General features: G+C 65.6%; 2 protein-coding genes across 2 annotated transcripts; one reads left to right on the forward strand and one right to left on the reverse strand.

Moving 5' to 3' along the window:
- The first annotated feature begins 1,580 nt into the window (after positions 1-1,580).
- On the forward strand, positions 1,581-3,908 carry DLX4 (distal-less homeobox 4). Its single transcript, XM_054649878.2, has 3 exons — positions 1,581-1,842; positions 2,753-2,946; positions 3,651-3,908. Exons 1-3 carry the CDS (start codon positions 1,581-1,583, stop codon positions 3,906-3,908), a joined length of 714 nt encoding a protein of 237 aa, XP_054505853.1.
- Positions 3,909-8,061: 4,153 nt separating this feature from the next.
- On the reverse strand, positions 8,062-13,528 carry DLX3 (distal-less homeobox 3). The gene is made up of 3 exons (XM_054649818.2): positions 13,210-13,528; positions 12,097-12,287; positions 8,062-9,372 (listed from the first exon to the last, which is right to left on the reverse strand). Exons 1-3 carry the CDS (start codon positions 13,526-13,528, stop codon positions 9,049-9,051), a joined length of 834 nt encoding a protein of 277 aa, XP_054505793.1. The 3' UTR covers positions 8,062-9,048.
- Between the last annotated feature and the right edge of the window lie 2,409 nt (positions 13,529-15,937).

Here is a 15,937-nt window from a genome sequence, read left to right on the forward strand (position 1 = left end):
GATCAGGGGAGCTTCCCTTCCTTTCCCTTCCCTTCCCTTCCCTCCCCTTCCCTGCCCTCCGCTCCTCGCCCTCGGTGCCGCCTGGGCCGGCTCCCCGGGCACGCGGCGCGGCCAGGGCTGCAAACATCTGGAATTCTCCTCTGGAATTCTCCTCTGGAATTCTCCTCTGGAATTCTCCTCCGGCTGCTTCTCCGCCCCTCCTTTGGCCTGGCTGGCCTTGGGGACATCCCCTGCTGGTCCCCGGAGTTCTGTGCCCCCACCCCGAGGCCTCGCCCCGCTCCCCAGTTTGAGGCCGTTGTGGGATTTGGAGCCCGCCTTGTCCCCGAGGGTCATGGCGGGGACAGCTCCGTGCTGGGACAGGGCACAGTCCGGGACCTGGCCATGGCCCCAGGTGCCACCGGGGCTGGGCTGGGGACACAGGGCAGCAGCGGAGGGTGAGGCCGGGCTGTCCCCGAGCGCGGGGCAGGACGCGGTCCCCGCGTGTCCCCAAGCTGGGTTATTTATACCCGAGCGCTGACTCAGAGCCGGTGGCCGCACGGGGACACGGCTGGGACCGGCCTGAGGGAGGGCTGGGGACAGGGGACCCTCCCTGCCGCTGTCACCGCTCCCGCGGGGCCGCTCCTCCCGCCCCGGCAACGCGGCTGGCAGCAGGGCCAGCGGTCCCTTCCCGCTGTGTCACCCCGCTGTTCCCAAAGCCATCGCAGCCTCTCAGAGGCCGTCACCCCACCAAAGGCGGTGACAGCAGCACCGGGGCCCGGAGCGGGGGTTTTGTCCCCGTTTTGTCCCCGTTTTGTCCCCGCTGTGCCCCCGCTGGGGCCCCCCCGGGCCGAGGCCGCTCCGGGGTCACGGAGGGCGCGGCCGGGCCGGTTGTGACCCGCAGGGATCCGGGCCCACGGGCACCGGGAAGGGGCCCCGGGGCTGCCGGAGGTGGCTCGGGAGGTGCCACCCCCGCCTGGCATCCCCGGAGCGTGGCTCCGGCCCCGCCGTGTCCCCCCCGTCCCCCGAGCGGCCCCCGCTGCTCCCGGGGCTGCCCCGTGTCCCCCCGGGGGGCCCTGCGAAAGGGTGACCCCCCCCCACACCCCAAAACCCTGCCCGAGGGTCACCCCCAGCCCCGGGGACACCGGCGGGACACGGGGGGGTCGGGGTGTCCCCCAGCCCTGGGAGGGGTCACGGTGGCACAAAGGGGGGGGGGGGGGTGACCTCGAAGGGGGTCCCACACACGGGGGGGTGGGCACGGGGTGAAGGGGGTGCCCCCGGGCGTGACGTCACTGCGGGGGCGGGGCTGGGCGGGGCGTTCGGGGCATCCCCGAGGCCGCGGCAGCCGGAGCCGTCGGGGGGCGGCGGGGGCTCGGCTGGGCTCGGCTCAGCTGGGCTCGGCTCGGCTCGGCTCGGCTCGGCTGGGCTCGGCTGGGCTCGGCTCGGCTCGGCTGGGCTCGGCTCGGCTGGGCTCGGCTCGGCTCGGCTCGGCTGGGCTCGGCTCGGCTGGGCTCGGCTCGGCTCGGCTCGGCTCGGCTCGGCTCGGCTCGGCTCGGCTCTGCCGCGGGGGCTGCGGGCGCTGCCCAGCCCAGCCCGGCCGGACCATGACCATGAGCTCGATGGCCGAGACCCTGCTGGGCTCCGACCCCTCCAAAGCCGCGTTCCTGGAGCTCGGGCCCCCCCAGCACTACCCCCTGCACGGCCCCCCCCAGCACGACCCCCCGCCCTTCCCCTCCTACGGCCGGCCCGGGCCTTTCCCGTTCCCCGGCGCGGCGCCCCCGCCGCCCCACGGGGGTCCCTACGTGCCCTACCCGCCCCCCGGCGCCCCGCACGGCCCGGCCCCCGGGGCCAGGCTGCAGGACACAGGTAAGGGGGGCGCGGGGGGCGCGCCTGGGCCCGGGAGAGCCGGGATGGAGCCGTCGGAAGCGCTCCGGGGCTGGGCCGGGCTGGGCTCGGTGCGGGGTCCTGGGGGGTCCTGGGGGTGGTGCCCCCCCCTTGCTCCCAGAGCCCCCGCAGGGGACATTTGGAGGCTTGGAGGAGCCGCGGGCACGGGGAGCATCCGCCCCTCGCAGCTGAGCCCCCCAGGTGCCCCCTGGGACCCCCACCCTGCCCCCGGGGACCCTGAGCCCGGCTGAGCCCGGCCCTGGCCGTGCTGTGGGTGACACCAGGGACCCCCAGAGCGCCCCGGTGGCTCCCCCGGGCCTGGGGGGTCCCTCCTGGTGCCCCTCCATCCCCCGGGGGGTCCCACCCGGCCCCCCCAGCCGGGCGCAGGCCGAGGCCTTTGTCCCACGTGCTGCCGGACCTGGACGGTGACACTGCCCGAGCGCTCCCATCCTCCTCTTCCTCCTCCTCTCCTTTTGCTCTCCTCGAGGTTTAAACACCAGAGAGGAGCAGGTCCCCGCACTGATCCCCCCCTCCCTTCCACAGACAGCCCCCGGCAGCCACCGGGATGATTTGGGGTAGTTTTGGGGTGGTTTGGGATGGTTTGGGATGGTTTGAGATGGTCTGGGATGGTTTGGGGTGGTTTGGGGTGATTTTGGGTGGTGTGTGTTAGTTTAGGGGTGATTTTGGGTGGTCTGGGGTGATTTTGGGGTGGTCTGGGGTGATTTTGGGGTGGTTTGGAGTGGTTTGGGGTGGTTTGGGGTGATTTGGGGGTGGTTTGGAGTGATTTTGGGTGGTTTGGGGTGTTTTGGGGTGATTTTGGGGTGGTTTGGGGTGTTTTTTTAGCCTCTCAGTGTGTCTGATGGACCGTGGCTCCTCTCCCCCCGCTCCTTAGAGGCCGAGAAGCCTCCGGCCGTGTCCAACGGGGACCTGCGGCTCGACGGGAAGGGCAAGAAGCTGCGCAAGCCCCGCACCATCTACTCGAGCGTGCAGCTGCAGGCGCTGAACCAGCGCTTCCAGCAGACGCAGTACCTGGCGCTGCCCGAGCGCGCCGAGCTGGCGGCGCAGCTGGGGCTCACCCAGACCCAGGTACGGCCCGGAGCCGGTACCGGCCCGGGATAGCCCCGGGACGCCGCCGTGTGCCCACCGGGGCCGGCTCCGTGCCCGGCTGGAAGCGAGCCGAGCCGAGCCGTGCCGCGGCGGGGGAGCTGGCGCCGGTGGGCCCGCAGGGCTCGGGTTTGGGGCGCCCCTGCCCGCACCTCCCAGCGGCAGCGGGACTTTCCCAGCCCCGGAGCCTGGCTGGCGGCCCGGCCGTGCCCGGCGCTGGGCGGCCCCGGGCCGCGGGACGGGGCGAGTGGGTTTTTGAAGGCGATGGGGAGAGACAGGCAGGCGGCAGCGGTGCAGCCCCGGAGCCAGGGGCGAAGCGAGCTCATAAAGCCGGGGAAGAGGAGACAAGTGGGAACCTGCCGGCAGCGCGGGGGGGACCGCGGGGAGGAATGAGCAGGGCCCGGCCCAGCCCCGGCACCGGCTCCCGGCGGGGCTGGCACGGCCAGGGGGACCTGGGGACGCTCCCCGGGACTCTGCCTCGCTCTCCGGGCTCCCGGGGCCTCTGGCCGCCGTCTCCCCCCGCCACAGAGGTGCCTTGCGAAGGGTCGGGCTCCCAGCCCGCTCCGTGCCCCAGAGCCCCGCGGGAATGGGGTCAGGGGAGCCCAGGGGTCTGTGATGGTTAAAGGGGGGGGTTTAGGGTGTGTTGGCCTCTTCCTCCCCCCTGACCCCCCTGTCTCTGCCCCCAGGTGAAGATCTGGTTCCAGAACAAGCGCTCCAAGTACAAGAAGATCATGAAGCAGGGCCCGGGTGCCCCCGAGGGGGAGCAGACCCCGCACAGCGTCCCCGCCCTGTCCCCCTGCTCGCCCGGCGGCCTCCCCCCGCTCTGGGACCTGCCCGGGCCCGGCAAGGGCCCCCCGCTGCCCGCCGGGGGCTACATCAACGCCTTCGGGGCCTGGTACCAGCCCCAGCCGCAGGACGCCGTCCCCAGGGCCCCCATGATGTGACACCGCCGCCGCTCCAGCGCCGCCACATCCGGAGAGACGCGGAGGGACAATGAGGGACACCGAGGGACATCGGGGGGGACGATCTGCCGCTGCCCCCCCGCGGGACTGAGAGCCCAGCAAAGCCCGAATGAGGAGGAGGAGGAAGAGGAGGAGGAGGAGGAAGAAGGTGACAAGGACGGGCAGGAGCCCGGGGGCGTCCTGCTCTGTCACACTGCAGCGACCCCGCGCCCTGTGCGCCATCCCCGTGGGACAAGACTCGGCCCAGGGTCCCCCCAATCATGGACAGGGGGCAGGGGGACCCCAGGAGGGGCTGGGGAGTCCCGGCACCCCCGGCCTGGCTTTATTTATAAATTCTGTGGGTTCTTGGTGGGGCCCCGTTTATAAACAGGCTGAGCATCGGCCGGTTCTGCCCCTCCGCACTTTGGGGTGCCCCTGCTTTGGGGGAAACGCTTCCATCCAGAGCCTCAGGCTCTCCCAGTCCTGGGAACGCCGCCAGAGGGGCTGGGGGTGCAGGCTGAGGGGCTGGGGCTGTGTCCCCCCAACATCTGCCTGAAATGGAGCCCAGTTTCGGGAACTGTGGGGTGGGGACTCATGAGGCACTCCCGGCCCCTCCTGTGGGGAATTTGGGGCAGTTCGGAGCTGTCACAGGCATCTCCCCCAGCAGGGGTGGCAGTGGGAGGGCCGGGGGACACGGGCCAGGCTGGGGACCCCGGCTGAGCCCAGGTCCCTGCCCGATGTCCCCACAGACACCCAGCCCTGGGAGCCAGGAGGGTGTTTGGGAGCAGGGGGGGATTTCCCTCTGCGGGTTTGGCTTTGTGCTTCCAGAGGCCAGGACCCGGCTGGAAAATACATCCTTGTCGTTTCCCTGCCTTTCCATGTGGTCATTTCCCCCTTTTCCCAACCCTGCTCCGTGTTTGCCCCTGAGGTGGGGGCAAGACCCCCCTGGGGCTCCCTCAGCTGAGGGGCAGCAGCTCCTGCTCCCCCTGGCACGAACACCCTGTGCTCCTGGTTCCTGATGTCCCCATTCCATGACCCCGACCAATGATATTCCCACCCTGTGCTCCTGGTTCCTGATACCCCCATTCCATGATCCCACCCTGTGCTCCTGGTTCCTGATATCCCCATTCCATGATCCTGGCCACTGATATTCCCACCCTGTGCTCCTGGTTCCTGATATTCCCATCCCGTGATCCTGGCCCCCAGTATTCCCATCCCACAATCCCCATTCCTGATATTCCCACTCCATCATGCCGGTTCCTGACTTTGCCATTCCATGATCCTGGTTCTCAATATTCCCACTCCCTGATCCCCAAGGGCCCCTTCCTTCCCCCTTCCAGGATCTTCTCTGCTTTTTGCACCTTTCGCAGCCTCTCGGGGCTGGGTTATCCCAAAATCCCCCCCGAGGGGTCGGGATCGAGGGCAGGGATCAGGGCTGGGGTGGACATCGGGGCCTGTCTGGGGCTGATGGCACTGGGGACCCTCCTGTCCCTGTTCCCGGCCACCATGGGAGCTCTGGTCCCTCAGCCGAGGGCTCTGGGGTGCTGATCCCATGGGATGGGTGTCCCCAAGGTGCTGATCCCACAGCATGGGTGTCCCCAGCTGTCCCCAGGGTGCTGATCCCACAGCATGGGTGTCCCCAGCTGTCCCCAGGGTGCTGATCCCATAGCATGGGTGTCCCCAGCTGTCCCCACGGGGCTGTGGAGCCCAGGGCTGGGATCCATGGCCAGCCCGTGGTGGGTGATGCTCCCAGGGGGATTTTCCCGGAGGATGAAGCTCACCGAGGATTTAGGGAAGGGGGTGGCTTTGGGCAGCGGTGTCACCTCCCTGTGCCCATCAGGACATCCCGGGGCGATGGGGACAGACCCCCAAGGGGGCGGTGCTGTCCCGTTTGCGGGACCCTCCCGGAGCCCCGGCTGCCCCCGTGACTCCGGGTGAGCGGAGGCCGGGCCGGGCCCGGCTCCAGGGCTGGGGCTGCCGGGCCGGGCCGGGCCGTGGGCGGGCGCTGCCCCCGCTCCCGGGGCTGGCACCGGGTGACGCAAGGGCCGCAGGTGTCGCAACGGGGCAGGAGCCGAGTGCGCGCTGGGAGGGCTCTGCTGGGCCTGGGGGGACAGCGGGGGACAGCGGGGCACTGCCACCCCCGGCTCTGCCACCCCGGCACTGCCATCCCCTGCTCTGCCACCTCTGTCACTGTCACACCTGGCACTGCCACCCCCTCGTGGGACCCACAGAAGCCTGGCCCTGCCATCCCGGGTCTGTCCTGGATCCCCCCAGGTTTGTCCCGGTTCCCCCCAGGTTTGTCCCTGTTCCCCCCAGGTCTGTCCCGAGCATTCCCAGGTTTGTCCTGGGTGTTCCCAGGTCTGTCCCGGGCATTCCCAGGTCTGTCCCAGGTCCCCCCAGGTTTGTCCCGGTTCCCCCCAGGTTTGTCCCGGTTCCCCCCAGGTTTGTCCCGGGCATTCCCAGGTCTGTCCCGGTTCCCCCCAGGTCTGTCCCGGGCATTCCCAGGTCTGTCCCAGGTCCCCCCAGGTCTGTCCTGGATCCCCCCAGGTCTGTCCCGGGTGTTCCAAGGTTTGTCCCAGTTCCCCCCAGGTCTGTCCCGGATCCCCCCAGGTCTGTCCCGGGTGTTCCCAGGTTTGTCCCAAGCATTCCCAGGTCTGTCCCGGTTCCCCCCAGGTCTGTCCCAGGTCCCCCCAGGTTTGTCCCGGCTGTTCCCAGGTCTGTCCTGGTTCCCCCCAGGTCTGTCCTGGTTCCCCCCAGGTCTGTCCCGGATCCCCCCAGGTCTGTCCCGAGCATTCCCAGGTCTGTCCCAGGTCCCCCCAGGTCTGTCCCGGGTGTTCCCAGGTCTGTCCCTGTTCCCCCCATGTTGGTCCCGGGCGTTCCCAGGTCTGTCCCAGGTCCCCCCAGGTCTGTCCCGGGCGTTCCCGGGCCAGCGCGATGCGCAGGCAGCGCTGGGAGCGGCGTTCGTGCCCGGCCGTGGGCAGCGCAGCACCCGGGATTTACATAATCCCTGGATATGTAACCCGCCGCCTTCCTGGGGATTTTTTTCCTCCTCTAAATGAAAAAAAAAAAAAAAAAAGAAAAAAAAAAAAAGAAAAAAAAAAAAGAAGAAATTAAACAAAAAATCCAAAATCTAAACCGAAACCTCCGAAGCGCCAGCTCACGGTTGGAGCTCCCAGCTCTGGTTCCTCCTCCTCCTCCTCCCATGGGATTGGGAATGGGGATTTGGGGCTGTGGCTTGTGGGGGGGATTTGGGGGCGAGGTGGGAGCTTGTCCCAGCGTGGGACCGTGGGGACACGTTTGGGGACACATCTGGGGACACATCTGGGGACACGTCTGGGGACACGTCTGGGGACACATCTGGGGACACGTCTGGGGACACATCTGGGGACACCGAGGACCGGGAGCTGCAGCGCTGGAGCCTCCTCAGGGGAACCGAGCGGGGTTTGGGGACCCCACAGCCCTGACCACGGCGAGGGGGACATTGGGGACAGCGTGACAGGGCCACCACAGCCCCGGACACCCCGCGGGGGCTCTTGGGGTCAGGGCAGCGCCCCAGGGCCGCAGCGCTGCGGGGACGGCGCCTCTGGCAGGGAATGCGCGGATGCCGCGGGATTTTGGGACACTGGGAGGGCTTGGCTGGCCCCACCTCGGTGTCCCCACAAGGGACATCGGGGCAGGGCCGGTGCCCTCCCAGTCTGCAGGGCTGGGAGCTCACTGGTCCCAGTAGGAGCAGCGGGATCCCGCGGGCGTTTTGGGGAATGCTCTGAAAACCGGGGGAAAAATTCCTTTTCCTGCCCTAAATTCTCTCTCAGCAGGAAAAAAAGGGGGTTTGGGGTAAGACGACATCACCTGGTGCCACCCCGTGCCCAGCTGTCCCCCAAAAATGGGGTTTAAATCCACATTTCCCAGGGTGGAAAAAGCCCAGAGGCTGCTCCCCAAAACCCTCCAGGAACCGGGGGAAAAGCGGAGTTTGGAGCTTTAAATTCAGAACTTTTATTAATGAACATTTCCTGCCCGGCTTTGGGTCCCTGGGGAAGGAGCAAAGGACGCTCAGGGACACCCGAGGGGGGTTCCCATCAACCGGGGGGGGATTTTCCTTAGGAAAAAAGAAAAATTATAGACAAAAAAACCCCCCAAAAAACCAGACCGAAACCAGTTTGGTTTGGAACAACTTTATACAAACGAACCTTATGTACACTCCCTTTTTTTCCCCCCAAAACACCCCTATTTATAGAAGGCAACATAAATTAATCCCCGGGACTGTACAACACTATGAACACTCCTTAAAACGGCACTTTCTGCTTAAAAAAATAGCGTTATTCTCTTAAAAAATAGGAAAGAGCTCGGTTATTTTTTTTTCCTTTAAAATAAGTCGTCGATTTCCTTAAAAAAGAGGCATTTTCGCCGTTCCTTTACCCGCAGCTGGAGGCACAGCCAGAAAACAGAGATGAACACGAGTTTTTTTCTCTTCAAACAATAACTTAAAAACCATTCCTGAACTGCTTAAATATTAAAATATTTCCCTCCGCACACCCCCCCACCCCACCCACACCCACCCACCCGATTTTTTAATTTTCATTTTAAATCACCACCTTCTGATCTGAGCATCGTCCCGGGTGATTCCGGCTGGGGTGAGGGGTCCGTGAGCCCCAAAACCGCCCCCGATGGCGGAGCCAGGGCCAAGCGCCTCCCCCTCCGCTGGCGACAGACACGCCCCTGTCGCTCTGTCGCGACAGCGCTGACACAGCTCCGCAGCTCGGCGGGGTCACCCCGACATGCAAAGCTCCGGCGAGGGGTCGGGGTGAGGATCTCCGGGCTCGAGGGGGTGAGGTGGGGAGGTGACGGGAAAAATTCCGAAATTAAAAAGCTCAGAAGGATTTTCCAGCTTTTCCCCCGCGCCGGGTTTGCAGCCTTCGCAGTCCTCTGGGTCCTGAGATGAGCGGGGCGAGGAGCGAGGATTTCTAGGGGTGCTTTCCTTTGGTTTGTTGCTTTTTTTTTTTTTTAGGAAAAATCAGGAGACAAAAAACCAAACCACGGGGCGGGGAAAGGGGGGAGGTGGGGGGTGAGCAAAAAAAAAAAAAAAAAAGAGGCCGAGGAGTTTTTTTGCATTTTTGCAGCGTCTCTGAGCCCTCGGTGCCCGCGGTCAGTACACGGCGCCCGTGCTGGGGGGCCCGGGGGACGGGTGGTGCATCGGGGGCGCCGCCTGGGCCTGGGGGGGTCCGTGGGGGCCGCTGAGGCTCTGGGGGTGGTACCAGGGGTTGTGCTCCTCCAGAAAGCCGGGAGAGGAGCTGTAGGGCAGCGGCTGCGGCAGCGGGGTCCGGGCGGCGCCGGGACTGTCCCACACCGGCGACGGGGGAGAGTTGCAGGCCATGGAGTCGCTGTTGTTGGGGCTGTGCTCCAGAGGCACCTCGCCGTTCTTGTAGAGCTTCTTGAACTTGGAGCGCCGGTTCTGGAACCAGATCTTCACCTGGGGGGGGAGGAGGGAAAAGGGTCAGAGGGATGGGAAGGGAGCAGGAGGGTGGGATGGGGACAGAGGGACAGGAAGGGAGAGGGAAGGTGGGATGGGGACAGGGAAAAAGGTCAGAGAGATGGGAAAGGAATGGGAGGGATGGGAACAGGGAAAAGCCCCAGGAAGGGAATGGGACCGTGGGATGGGGACAGGGAAAAGGGTCAGAGAAACGAGAAGGGAATGGGAGGGTGGGATGGGGTCAGAGAGCTGGGAAGGGAGCAGGAGGGTGGGATGGGGACAGGGAAAAGGGTGAGAGAAATGAAAAGGGAGCAGGAGGGTGGGAAAAAGGGTCAGAGAGATGGGAAGGGAGAGGGAAGGTGGGATGGGACAGAGAAAAGGGTCAGAGAAATGGGAAAGGAATGGGAGGGATGGGGACAAGGAAAAGCCCCAGGAAGGGAATGGGAGCATGGGATGGGGACAGGGAAAAGAGTCAGAGAGATGGGAAGGGAATGGGAGGGTGGGATGGGGACAGGGAAAAGGGTCAGGACCTGGCACAGGAGTGGGAGGAATAAGGGAGAGGGGAGGGGACAGGGGTGGCGCGGTTTGGATCATAGGGACACTGGACAGGGGGTGATGGACAGCCCAGAAATACGGGAAGGGGTATTGGGGTCACAGGGGATTCACAGGGGCGCTGGAACCAGCCTGGGACATGGGGGTCACAGTGAGCCCAGAGACACGGGAAGGGACAAGGGACATGGGGGTCACAGTGAGCCCAGAGACACGGGAAGGGACAAGGGACATGGGGGTCACAGTGACCCCAGAGACACGGGAAGGGACAAGGGACATGGGGGTCAGGGTGATCCCAAAGGCACGGGAAGGGACATGGAGGTCACAGTGACCCCAGACACGCTCTGGCACGTTGGGAGGGACAAGGGACACAGGTGGCACATGAGGCGCCACGGGAAGGGACATCATGGGGACCCCACACAGTGCATGGCAGGAAACTCCTCGGGACAGGGGTGTCGTGGGACACAGGGGATGTCACCCTTGGTGTGAGTGTCACGGAGAACATGGACACGCCATGGACATGGACACGCCATGGACATGGACACGCCATGGACATCCATGGACATCCATGGACAGGGACACGGACATTCCATGGACAGGGACACACCACGGACACACCATGGACATCCATGGACAGGGACACGGACATTCCATGGACAGGGACACTCCCTGGACACACCATGGACATGGACACATCATGGACATCCATGGATAGGGACAGGGACATTCCATGGACATCCATGGATAGGGACAGGGACATTCCATGGACATCCATGCACAGGGACAGGGACATTCCATGGATAGGGACACACCACGGACACACCATGGACATCCATGGACAGGGACAGGGACATTCCATGGACAGGGACACACCACGGGCACACCATGGACATCCATGGACAGGGACACGGACATTCCATGGACAGGGACACTCCCTGGACACACCATGGACATGGACACATCATGGACATCCATGGATAGGGACAGGGACATTCCATGGACATCCATGCACAGGGACAGGGACATTCCATGCACAGGGACACCCCGTGCTCTGGGGACGGCAGCCACGTGCCAGCGGGTGTCACGGAGCCCCCTCTGGGGACACGGGCGTCACGAGGAGCCCGTCACGCCACTCGCCGGGCGTCGGGAGCGTCCCCGCGCTGGGCGAGGCGGCGCTGGACGCCCTGGGCGAGGGGCGGGGGTGGCGCTGCTTGTCACCCAAACAGGATGTCCCTCTGGGAGCGGGTGACGCGCTCCGTCAGCCCTTTGCCGAGTGTCCCCGATTGCTTCATCGCCCAAGGGAGGAGGAGGAAGGCCAAGGGCGGCACAAGGGCGCCGGCGCCGGCCCCGAGGCAGGGAGGGCACCGCGATGGGGCGCGGGGGAGTCACGGGCTGCGGGGACAGCGGGGACAGCGGGGACAGCGCGCTCCCCTCCCTCCCGAGAGCCAAGGGCACCATTTGTCCCCGGCCAGGCAGGACCCCGAAAGCCCCAAGAGGGTTTGGCCCCGAACGCGGGCGGCTCGCGGGAGGAGGAGGAGGAGAAGCCCTTCCCGCACGTCCCGGCTCTTCCAGTCCAGCCTGCAGGGCCACCCCAGCGCTGGGGACACGGGCGTGGAACCGGTCCCCAAATCCCTTCTCCCTGCACGAACCGAGCGGGATGGGGCAGCCAGGGCCAGGGGGAACCTTGGGAAGTCTGGGCGGTCAGGGAGCCTCAGGTCCCTGTTGTGGCAGGGTTTGGGGTCAGGAGCTGCTGCGGGGATGGGATGTCCCGAGAACGCCATCCCGAGCAGGACTCGGTGCCCCACATTCCTGGGACAGCGGGCGTGCCCTGACCCGGGACGGGCCCGGGTGCTGGGGCAGGACCCAGCCCCAAACCCCAAACCCAACAGGGACGTCTGGGATGGGGCCGGCTCCAGAGGGAGCGGGATAAACCCCAAAACTGCCGAGTAGGGCACGCCTGGGGTCCCCTCTCCCTGCTGCCTCTCCACCTTTCCCTAAATCCCACCCGGGGACCCCACAACCCCCGGCAAGGGGGGAGCTCCATCCCCGTGACCCGCCGGGAGCCGAGCCCGCCCCAAATCCAGGAATTGGCGGGGGGAGATTTGGGGTGTCGGGGAGGGATTTGGGGTGTCGGGGAGGGATTTGGGGTGTCGGGGGTGGGGGGTTCAGCCTCACCTGGGTCTGGGTGAGCCCCAGCTGCGCGGCCAGCTCGGCGCGCTCGGGCAGTGCCAGGTACTGCGCCTTCTGGAAGCGGCGCTGCAGGGCGGCCAGCTGGTAGCTGGAGTAGATGGTGCGGGGCTTGCGGATCTTCTTGGGCTTCCCGTTGACCATCCGCACCTCGGGCTCCGGCTCCTCCTTCACGGACACTGCGGGAGGGCGCGGGGTGAGGCGTGAAGGGCTCCCGGGGCAGCCACCCCGTCCCCAGCTCGGTGTCCCCCCGTCCCCAGCTCGGTGTCCCCTCGCCCGGGGTGCTGGCAGCGCCCGTCCCCTGCCACAGCCTCTGGGACATCCCTGGGACGTGTCCCGGACTCTGCATCCAGCACGGATCGGTCCCGCTGTGTCCCCACGCGAGCGGCTGAGCCCCGAGAGCCGCCAGCAGCGCCCTGTCCCCAACGCGGGGACACCCGGAGGGGCACAACCCCACAAGAACCGGGCGGTTAAAACGCACAAAAACCGGGGTGTTAAAACCCCACAAACTGGGGACACTCTGAGGGGTAAAACCCCGCAAAGCCCGAGGGTTAAAACCCCACAAAGCCCAGGATAAAACCCCACGAAGCCCGGGGTTTAAACCCCCCAAAGCCCGGGGTGTAAAACCCCACAAAGATCGGGGTGTAAAGCCCCACAGAGCCCAGGGTGTACAACACCACAAAGTTCGGGGGGTTAAAACCCCACAAAGCTCAGGGTAGAACCCCACAAAGCCCGGGGTTAAAACCCCACAAAGCCCGGAGTGTAAAACCCCACAAAGCTCAGGGTAGAACTGCACAGAGCCCGGGGTGTAAAACCCCACAAAGTTCGGAGTAGAACCCCACAAAGCTCAGGGTAGAACCCCACAAAGCTCAGGGTAAAACCCCACAGAGCCCGGGGTGTAAAACCCCACAAAATTCGGAGTAGAACCCCACAAAGCTCAGGGTAGAACCCCACAGAACCCGGGGTGTAAACCCCACAAAGCTCAGGGTAGGACCCCACAAAGCCCAGGATTAAAACCCCACCGAGGCCCCTCCGGAGCCCCTCGGGAGCAGCGCGGCGGGCACGGCCCCGGTCCCCCCGGTGCCCCCGGTGTGTCCGTACCTGCCTCCTGCGCCGGGAGCTGCTGCTCCCTGAAGTGCCCGTACTGGCGGTACGAGGGGCTGTAGGAATACTCGGATTTGGGCGAGTAGGTGCCGGCGGCTCCGATGCCGTTGAGGTTGAACTGGGGGTAGGGGTAGTGGCCCACGGGCTGCCCGTACGACTGGCCCGGGTAGTAGTCGTGCTGGCCCGTGTAGTAGCCCAGGTCTGTGACCGAGGACTCCGGCAGGGTGGGAGAGTCCTTGGAGGCTGCATGGCAGCTCAGCGAGCCCGAGAGGTCCGTCAGGATGCTGGAGAGCTTCTTATCGAAAGAGCCGCTCATGGCGGGCAGCGGGGAGGGGGCGGCTGCCGGCCCGCGCCGGGGACCCCCCAACCTGGCGGCCTGGAGCGCCCCGAGCGGGATCCGCGCTGCGGCTGCGGCTGCTGCTGCTGCTGCTGCTGCTGCTGCTTCGAGAGGAGCCACCAAGAGACTGTGCCCAAACCTCCGGCCCCGGCCGCCTGCTTAAAGCCTTTAATTAGGGAGCAGGGCAGGGTGGGTGCGCATTCCGATTGGCTCCAGAAATATTGCCTGGGAGGCAAAATAGGCTCCTGCCTCCTCCTGTGTGGGTTTTTTTTTTTTTTTTTCTCTCTCCCTTCTTCTTTTTTTTTTTTCTTTCTGTCTCTCAAGAAACAACAAAGAGTGGGTGAAGGAGGGTGAGGGAATAAATAAAGTGTGCAGGGTCCTGTCCTCAGGAGGGGGGTCCTGGGGGCACAGGGGACACTGTGGGAGACAGGATGGGGCTGTTTACAAGGGGACTTTGGGGCTGTGGGGGGATTTTTTGGAGGAGTGTTTGGGGGTGTTTGTTGTGGGGCAGGGAAGGGGGTTGGGGTTTGGGACTAGGATGGATCTGTGCTTATGGCTGGGGGCTTTAGGGGTTTGTTTGTGGTCCCCCCCATTTCTCCCCTGCTCCCACCTTCTCCCAGTAGGGTCCCCCAGTCCAACAGCACCCCCAGGCAGAGCCCCCGCGAGGATCCTCCCGTACCCCCAACCCTGCCACGCTTCCCCCACGCTGGGGGCACCTCGGGGCAGTGACAAGCGCTGATTTTGGGGGGACACCCCCGGGGTCTGTGCCCCTGTCCCACCCCCACTCAGAGCCGTGACCCCTCTGCTGCCCCAAGGGCCCTCAGCAGCGTGACCCAGCCGGGGGTCCCGGGCCAGCCCTGGTCCCCCCCTGGCCACCCGCAGGGCTGTCCGGGGGCACCGGGAGAGGGGGGGGCTTTGCAAGTGAGGTTTTTGTTTTTGGGGAGGGGTCTCTGCTTCTGCGGGCAGGAACTTCCCCTGACAGAAACCGGGGGGCTGGCGGGGGGGTGCTGGGTCCGTGACCCGGGCAGGGCTGTCCCCTCCTGCCCCCCGTGTGTCCCCTCCTGTCCCCGTGTGTGGTGTCCCCGTCCCCCCCCCGCCATTGTCCCCGCGGTGCCCCCCGGGTCCCCCCGGCCCGTCCCGCCGCGCGGGCCAACGGCTCCGCCTGGCGGCCACGGCGGGAACTGCGCCGCGCCCCGGGGACCGCGGGTTCGAGTCCCGGCACCGCCGGAACCTCCCGGACCGCAGGTTCGAGTCCCGGCACCTCTGGGCCGAGGGTTCGAGTCCCGGTACCGACAGGGACCGCAGGGGAAGAGGGAGAAAAATGGGGAATGCAAAAGGAGCAGGAATGGGAAAAGAGCAGGAATGGGAAGAGGGGAATGAGAACGGGAACAGGAATGGGAACAGGAATAAGAATAGTAATAGGATAGGTATACAAATAGGAATAAATAGGAATAAATAGGAATAGGAATAAGACTAGGGGCACGGATAAATAGGAATAGGAATGCATAAGAAGAGGAAAAGGAATGCATAGGAAGAACAGGAATATGAGTAGGGATAGGATTAGATGAAGGAATAGGAATAAGAGTGAGAATAGGAAAAGGACAGAAATAGAAATAATAGAAAGAGAAAGGAATGGAAATAATAGAAACAGATCGGCAGAAATAAAGGGAGCAGGGATGAATACCCAAGGGGACCGGGAGGCCAAGGGCGACCCCGGAGCCGGGGGAACAGCACGGCCTCACTCCCCACGTGGGAATTGTGGCTGGGGATTCCAGGAATTCATTGCGAGGGGACAGAAGTGTCTGGGAGCAGCCCAGCCCAGCCCTGGGAGCTGCGCCGGGATTCCCTGGGAGGTTCCCAGGGTCCCCAGGAGCCGCTGGGCCATCCGCAGGTCCCCAGCCTGGCTGTCGCCCTCCAGCCGGGCTGTCGCCAGGGCTGGGCCCCGCCGGGAGCGGCATCCGCGGCAGGAAAAGCCGGTTGTGGAGCTGGAGGCCGGGGAGGGCAGCGGGGGAGCCGGGCTGGAGGGGGAGCGGGTCCGGCCAGTCCCCGACCAGTCTGGGACTGGGAGCTCTGGAGCTGCCGGGGGCTGCCGGGCCGGGCTGGCTCCTGAGGAACCCCAAATGCGGGAGCTGCGGGGTGGGGAGGGGCTGGGGGGGCAGTTTGGGGGAGCTGGGGCACTGGGGGGGGCAGGAATCGCTGTTCTGCGGCAGCCGGGGGTCTCTGGGGGGGCCTCACGGGCAGGGCTGGGCACAGAGTCCGGCCAGGAGCCCCCGAATGTCCCTCACAGGGCTGGGGTGCCCCCCACCTCTCCCCTGTGACCCCCCCAAGGCTGAAGGGTTTCCTTCGGGGGGGGGTCCCGGAGCACGGCAGTGTCCCCGGGAGTCCCCG

Source organism: Agelaius phoeniceus, chromosome 26 (assembly GCF_051311805.1).
Source record: "Agelaius phoeniceus isolate bAgePho1 chromosome 26, bAgePho1.hap1, whole genome shotgun sequence".
Taxonomy (NCBI): Eukaryota; Metazoa; Chordata; class Aves; order Passeriformes; family Icteridae; genus Agelaius; species Agelaius phoeniceus.